This window comes from Petaurus breviceps, unplaced genomic scaffold (assembly GCF_028583685.1).
Source record: "Petaurus breviceps papuanus isolate PSGF00001 unplaced genomic scaffold, PetGlider_PUasm1.0 186, whole genome shotgun sequence".
Taxonomy (NCBI): Eukaryota; Metazoa; Chordata; class Mammalia; order Diprotodontia; family Petauridae; genus Petaurus; species Petaurus breviceps.
This window is the reverse complement of record NW_027185798.1, coordinates 42705672-42714098: the sequence shown is the minus strand read 5'-3', so window position 1 is coordinate 42714098 and position 8427 is coordinate 42705672. Positions and strand designations below refer to the sequence as shown.

Genomic DNA, 8427 nt, shown 5'->3' with positions numbered 1-8427 from the left:
ATCTATCTATCTATCTATCTATCTATCTATCTATCTATCTATCTATCTATCTATCCACAACAAGTTTTAAATGATTGCTTATCCTAGGATTTTTATGAATGGTAGGTTTTTATGACTTTGAACTTACAGTGAATTATATGATATTTTTGTCTCCTTACCCAATTGTAGTTATACATAGTAGGCAGGTAGGTAGATAGATAGACAGATCAGGGAATTCCTTTGACTGATGCAAATGGGCAACTGTCCTAAAACTTTTGTCTTTGAGTGACCTGTCCAGGATCCTACAGCCATGTCTTAAGCAGGGCATGAAAGCAGCTCTTACAGATTGAGAAGCCAGATTTCTTTCTACTACCCCAGATAGGAAAATAATAGGACCTCAATTTGAAAAATGTTTGAGAACATGAACTTTTCATGTGTTTACAGGAATTATCATTCCTCCTTTTATTCTATGTTAAACAGTCTAAAGCTTTTGAAAGTGATAACCCATTCACAGAGCACAGTATTATTTGAAATTAATTTTTCAGTGAGATACAACCAAACAAGTTGTTTTTCTTGAAGCAGCTTTTGCAATTCAAGTCTTCATGGGTGGCTAAAAAGTTTATATTTTTAGAAATACTGTGCTGTATACTGGGTTAGTAAGCTTCTCTTCTATTTACAGAGATAAGGAAAAAAAAAAGAATTTGTTATCTCCAGAGTAATATTGGTATATGCCCCTTCTATTCAGATGTGGGAATTTTTTTTTTATAGAAAAGTATAATCTACTTATGCAAGACTCAAGATAAAAGGTGCTATGTACTAGGTCAATATTCTAAAAGCTTTTCCCTCTCTGGTGGCATATTTGATTGTCCCTGGAAATTGTCAACATGTTGTTTCAAATAGAAAAAGAAACCTGTGCTCTTGGGGGTATTTGAAGTTTCCGATTTGGCTTAACAGATGATTTTGTGTCATTTTTTCCTTCTAGTAGTCTGCTAGTTTCTAAGCTTCTCAGAAGGTTCATTCTAGATACATTTGACTAATTACTATTCTTCAGTTTCTGAGATTTTTCTCTCAATAGTAAACCCACAAGGTGGTACAGAAAACTTTAAAAAAGCATTATTCTTCCCCTATATCACCGTTTACCAGTTTTTAACACAAAAAAACACATCTAATTCTGCCAGTCAATAAAGCGTTTATTAAATGCCTGGTAGAATGAATATTCTTTCTCTCTGTAATCCCAAGGCTTAGCATAGTACTCAGCACTGAATAAGCACTCACTAAGGGTTGTTGACTGCCTCACTGATCTGTTCTAGGTTCTGTGCAAAGTGCTGTGGTTACAAAGACAAAAATGAAACAGTATGTGCTCTCGAGCTTATATTCAGTAGGAAGAAATAGCTTCTACACATGGAATAAAATATATTTCAAATATATACAAAATGTAAAGTACATACATATGTATACTTCTAGACATATACACACAATAAAGGCAAGGTCCTTTGGGGAGGAAGTATGAGCAGCTCAAGGAATCACATAAGGCCTCATGTAGAAAGTATCATTGGATGGAGCTGGTAATAATTACACAGCTCTTATTTGCACAGTAGCTGGCGGTGATGCCAGTTGTATTCTCTGAATCCTGTGATGAATAACTTTGTTAATATCAGGTAGACATTAGTGAGCTTAATGAATGTAAAAATTGAATTAGGATTTATTCATAAAATGTTTTTGTCCCCTAATAGCTTGATATAAGATTTAATTAATATTTGGTTGCCTTGCTAGATATTTTCTTCCATTTCCTTTTTTAATTCCTTATTATTTTGAGTACTCACAACTACAACCATGTCACTGGTTGGCAGTGGGACCATTTTTGTTTTAGAGGTAGTATCTAAATGACCTAGTTTGAAGCTTGCTAACTCTGCCCTGCAATTACATTAAATAACACCACTCTCTACAAGCATCTTTGAGTTACTTCTGATGAAAACAGGAAGGGATGTGCATAGACAGCACATACTTGGTTGTTTTGTTCTCTTCTTCTGTTTTCTCTTAAAGTTACAACACAGCTAAGCCCACGCTCAGTTTTGTGGAATCCTTTGAATTTTCTAATTTTACTGCATGTTGAAGAACCAGCCATTCTTTTTAAAAACATTTTTTATTTAGTTTGTTAAACATTTCTTACTTATATTTTAAAAAATTTTTTAGTTTTGAGTTGCAAATTCTCTCCTTCCTTCCCGCCCCTCCTCTGCCCCTTAAGAAGACAAGCAACATGACATCAGTTATATATTTGAAGTCACAAAAACATATTTTCAAATTAGCTGTGTTGCAAAAGAAAACATACACAAAACCAAGAAAAGTAAAGTAAAATAAGTATGCTTCAGTCTACACTCAGAGTTCACCCATTCTTTCTCTCAGCCATTCTTTTTTTAATGCACTTTCTACCCCCCCTTCTTTGTTTTCTGTAACCTGGATTCCTAATGCTGTTTGTTCAGTGGTACAAGGCACAGTGTGTGGTGATAAATATCAATCTACAAAATGATTTTGACTGGGAACATGTTTATATAATTCTGCTTTTGCCACCACATTCTCCAGAAGAGGCTTCATGTTCTTAGTAGAACCAAAATAATTAACTTTTACATTTTTGAAGCTAAGGAAATAGAGACAGTGGGATTATTGGATCAGAGACTTCAAATAGAGGTAGTCTGCAGGAAGGAGACAGGTATTCAGACCTTAGGGGCCATTAGTCATGTTATAATTTTGGTTTTGAAACCGTTTTTCTCTCTTTGCTGCTTCTGATTGGGATCTTTGTTCTACAGCCACAACACTAAGACAACGACCTGGCTAGATCCCCGTCTCTGTAAGAAAGCAAAGGCTCCAGAAGACTGTGAAGATGGAGGTGAGACGATGCCAAGCTTGTCACACTAATACTCCTCCCTGATGGGTTAGGTGCCTAATCACACCCACCAAAACACAGGGGTGGGAGCATCAACAATCAGGCACAGGATGTATATCTTTGGGAGATTTCATAAAAGAACTTTTATTCTTTCCTCTTGGAATTCGTACAAATGTATTATTTCACTGCATGAATAAAAACGTGTCTGCCTACACTTACTTAGAAACCTCTAAATACAAACTTAATGGATGTACCAATATATGAATTTTGTAACTCTCTTTCTGTCTGCATGTGTATGTGTGTGTTTATAAATACACTCACGTGTATGTATGCAGGATATCCCAGAAAGGCTTAGTTCTGTTTTAAGCTCTTAAAGCTTAAAATAGCACCAAGATTTTTAAAATCACACACACATACACACACACACACACACACACACTTATCTGTCTATGTAAGATATACAAATGTGACCTCATCAATGTGGATGCCTCTCTTAGTGTTTCAAGTCTTGTTATCTTCTACCTTGTTTTTTTCTGGGTACTTCTCTTCTATCTATATCTTTAAATCCTCTATAAAAAATCTGGCCATTGTATTAGGGATCTTCTTGTAGTGGATTCAAGTCCTCCAAGAGAGAAGAGGCTTATTAATTTATTAGACACAGGACTATACATGAAGAAATACCATCAACTAATGTTTGCAAACTTGAGAATTTTGTGATCCTAAACATATTCCTATTCTTTTTTCTGCCTCTGTCACAACTGAAGGGGAACAGTCAGATAAAACTGAGGGCCATTTTGTATTTTTGTCCTTTTTGTGGGCTATTGTGACCAAAAAAAATTCATCAACCAGCCTTCTGTTGATATGTGATAATAAGTGATATTTATGTAGCTTTCAGGTTTATATTTTACAAACACGATCAGATTTGAGCCTCATAATAACCCTGTGATGCAAGACATATTGATGTGGTTAAGTTGCTTTTCTATAGATACAGCTAATTAGTATTAGATGCAAATCTTTCCTGACCCCAAGTCCTAAGCTTTTCCCATTACATTAGTCTAGGTAACTAGATGGTGCAGTGGATAGAGCACTGGACTAGGAGTCAGAAGACCTGTATTCAAATCCTGACACACACTTTTACATAGTTATGAGGCTCTGGGCAAATCACTTCACCTCTGTATCCATCAGTTTCCTCATCTGTAAAATGGGAATGGTAATAGCACTTACCTCTCAGAGTTGGTATGGAGATAAAATTATACAGACCTCTAAATTATTCACTTATAAATCTTACAGACCTTATTATTTACAAACATTAATATTCACATATAAATCAATATCTTCATAAATTAGGTGTCTGCCAGTATTGCTAGTAGCTGGCACTTATATAGCTTTTTAAGATTTGCAAAGGTTTACCTATATCTCAAAATAATCATGACAACCAGACCTACAGAAATATACTGCCTCCCTTTCCTGTCCATCTACTTGTTCCTCAGCTTCTGGCAATCTGACTTTCAGATCCATCATTCTACAGCCCTCTCAAAGGCCATAAATCAATCAATCAATAGAGATTTATTAAATACCTACTATGTTCCAGGCATTGTGCTAAACTCTAGGGATAAAAAAGAGGCAAAAGACAGTCCCTATCCTCAAAGAGCACACAATATAATGAAGAGGAGGGAGACAACAAACAAAAATATACAAACAAGTCACATAAAGGATAAATAAGAAATAATTAACAGAGAGAAGGCACTAGAATTAGGAGGAGTTGGGAAAGACTTCCTATAGAAAATGGGATTTTAGAGAATACTTAAAGGAAGCCAGGAAAACCAGTAGGCAAAAATGAGAAGAGAGAACATTCTTGTCAATGGGGGTAACCAGAGGAAATGCTGGGAGCCAAGGTTGGTGTATCTTGATCTCATGACATCCAGGAGGCCAGCGTTACTAGATCAAAGAGTATGGAAGTGACATGGTTAGATCTACACCTCTGTAAAATCACTTTAGTGGCTGAATGGAAGATGGGTTGGAGTGGGAAGACACTTGAGGCAGGCAGACCCATCAGCCTGATGCAGTGAGGTGATAAGAGCCTGCATTAGGGTCAGGGCAGTGTCAGAGGAAGGAAGGGGGTGTTTTCAAGAGATATTACAGATGTGGCATTGACAGGCCTTGGCAACAGTTTAGATATGGAGGTCAAGAGATCGTGAGGAGTCCAGGATGACTCCTAGTTTGGGAGCCTGAGGACTAATTACTTCTTAATGTCAAATTCAATTGTCTTTGTTCTGTTCTTTGATCTTCCAGCTGATAATGACCCTGTTGGTCACCCCTTCTTTTTGATACTCTTGCATTCCATGACAGACACTTCTTTCATTATTCTCCTTCTATCTAACTGTTCCTTTTTTTTTCTCCATTGCTGATTCCTTATCTCCATGAGACAGGGTAAGCACTTTATAAATGCTTTATCCATCTAAACTTGCTGCTTGCCCTAGTTACTTTATTTCTGATCATAACTAATTCCTTGTCAGATCTCAAAACCTTGGTGTCCAATTTGACTTTTCCCTCAGTCTTACCTCAAACCACCAATTATCTACCAAGTCTTGTCTCTATTAACATATCCAACCCTTTTTCTCCATTCCTACTGCAAGCATCCCTTTTCAGACCCTCTTTTTATCTTGCCTAAACTATTGTAATCACCTTCTAACTGATCTTCCAAACTCTAGTCTAGCATAATGCTTGGGGCCTGGTAAGTACTGATTGAATTGTTTTTTATTAATTCATTCTCCAATCCATTTTCCATACCATTTCTCCCATAATTATCCTACCACTAAGATCACATAATTTATTCTACTTAAAAACCTTGAGTAGTTCCCATTGCTAATAAAGTTACCAGTGAAGTTACTAACCTTGAGATTCTAGAACCTCCACATTATGGTTTTAACCTATCTGGCTCATCTCATACAATTCCCCTTTACATAACTCTTGCTCCAGCCCAATTATACTAATTTCTCCCTAATACTACTAATACTCAAATTTCTCATCATATTTTTCTTGACCCTTCTTTTTCTTTGTAACATTTACCTTATATCATTTTTGTTTGTGTTCATTAATTTGTGTATTTTAATTATTTACCTACTAGATTATAAGCTCCTTGAGAGCAGGGATCATTCCAGTTTTCTTCTTTTCATCCCTACCACCTTGTACGTGGTAGGCCATGTGCTATTTAACATTTTCATCAGTGACTTCATAGGCTACCAGAAGCATACATGGTATTCTTATTATCAGATTTTCAGATAACTCCCAGCTAGGATTGATATCTAAAATTTAGGATGACAGTCAGAATCTAAAAAGATCTTGAAAGGCTAGAATAGTATATTGAAGCTTATAAGATGAAATTCATCAGATATAAATGTAAAGTCTTATACTTTGTTTAAAAAATGTCAGAAATAGAAGATGGGTGAGACAAGATTGGCCAAAAGGTTTTTTCAGAAAATATCTGGAGGTTTTAGTGGTCTACAGGCTCGATATATGTTAGCAGTGTGATGTGGCATACAAAGAAGTTAATGTGATCTTCATAACTTCCGGGAATAAGGAGGTGATAGTCCCTTTGTACTCTTCCTTGGTCAGACCACATGTGGAAAATTGTGTTTAGTTCTGGTACCACTTTTTGAGAAAGACATTAAAAGCCACAGCTGTGTCCAGAAGAGGGCAGTCAGAATAATAAAAGGTGTTGAATTCATGTCATGCAAGAAGCATTTGAAAGAATTAGGGATATTTAGCCTAGAGAAGAGAGCAGAGGTAACTTGATTGATACTTTTAAGTTTTAAAAGTACTGTGTGTTGAAAAGGATTCTACTTTGCCACAGAGATTAGAAGCTGAAGAAGCAATTTAGGTTTAATATCAAGAAAAGCTTGCTTAACAGTTTTGTTGCTGTAGTTCAGTCGTTTCAGTTGTATCCAACTCTTTGTGACCCCTCTTGGATTTTCTTGGCAGAGATACGTAAGTGGTTTGCCATTTCCTTCTCCATTTTTTTTCTTCTGCCATGTCCATTTTTCCTTCTGCCATTTCCTTTTCCAGTTCATTTTATAGATGAGGAACTGAGACAGATGTAGTTAAATAACTTGCCCAGGTTCACAAAGCTAGAAAGTGACCTAGGCCACATTTGAACTCTGGAAGATGAGTCTTCCTGACTCCAGACCCAGAGCTCTATGCACTATGGCGCCCCCTAGCAACCCACTTAATAATTGGAGATATCCAAAATTTGAATGGCCCAACTTGAAAATAGTGCCTTGCCCCCTCAATGGAAGACTTCAAGCAGGGGCTGAATGGCCATTTCTTGACTTTGTTGTAGTAGGAATTTCCTTTCAGGTATTAGTTGCCTGTTGACCTTGGAGTTCCCTTCTAACTCTAAATTCTGTGATTATGTGACATTGATAAGCTGAAAAGGAGTGGGGGAAGCATGACTTTCATAGTGAAAGGACTTGAGATTAAATCATTGAATAATGGGTTGAAAGAAAAGAGAATGTTTATCCTAGAGAAGAAAAGACTTCTGTTGTTCTTTAACTGCTTACCGATATTTTAAGGTTATTTACATCTAACTCCTACTTGAGAGCTGAAGAATTCCAGTGAGGGCAGACTATTTCACTTTCATTTTTTCTTTCCTTCAAGCCTAAAACTGCCTCCCTGACAGTTGTACCCATTACTCTCTTTTTTAATTCATTATTTATTTATTTAAATTTCTTTCTTTCTTTTTCATTTTCAACATTCATATCCACAAGATTTTGAGTTCTGAATTTTCTCCACATCTCTCCCCTCCCACACCCCAAGATGGCATGCATTCTGATTACCCCTTCCCCCAGTCTGCCCTCCCTTCTATCATGCTCCCCCCCCCCCTTATCCCCTTACCCCTTATTTTCTTGTAGGGCAAGATAGATTTCTCCACCCCACTGCCTGCATATCTTATTTCTCAGTTGCATGTAAAAACAAATTTTTAAATTTGTTTTTAAAACTTTGAGTTACAAATTCTCTCCCTTCTTCCCGCCCCACCCACACTCATTGAGAAGGCAAGAAATTCAATATAGGTTATATATGTGTAGTTATGCAAAACACTTCCATAATAGTGATGTTGTGAAAGACTAACTATATTTCCCTCCATCCTATTCCACTCCCCACTTATTCTAGTTTCTCCTTTCACCCTGTCCCATTTCAAAAGTATTTGCTTCTGACTACCCCTCCCCTAGTCTTCCCTCCCTTCTATCATGTCCACCCCCACTCCCCCACATCTCCTTCCTCTCTTACTTTCCTATAGGTTAAGATACCCAATTGAGTGTGTATGTTATTCCCTCCTTAAGCCAAATCCAATGAGAGTAAGGTTCACTCATTCTTCTCACCTCCCCCCTCTTTCCCTCCACTGTGAAACCTTTTTCTTGCCTCTTTTATGTGAGCTAATTTACACCATTCTATCTATCCCTTTCTCCTTCTCCCAATATATTCCTCTCTCACCCCTTAATTTTATTTTTTAGATATCATCCTTTCATATTCCACTCACCCTGTATACTCTCTCTCCCCCCCTCCCTCTC

General features: G+C 36.9%; 1 protein-coding gene across 2 annotated transcripts in view; it reads left to right on the top strand.

The window, feature by feature from the left end:
* Positions 1-8427, top strand: part of MAGI3 (membrane associated guanylate kinase, WW and PDZ domain containing 3) — a 235183-nt gene that overhangs the window by 141415 nt on the left and 85341 nt on the right. For both annotated transcript variants that reach the window (XM_069090327.1, XM_069090328.1), the window contains exon 6: positions 2784-2863. In XM_069090327.1, the coding sequence (XP_068946428.1) occupies positions 2784-2863 (80 nt within the window). The remainder of the gene's footprint in view (positions 1-2783; positions 2864-8427) is intronic.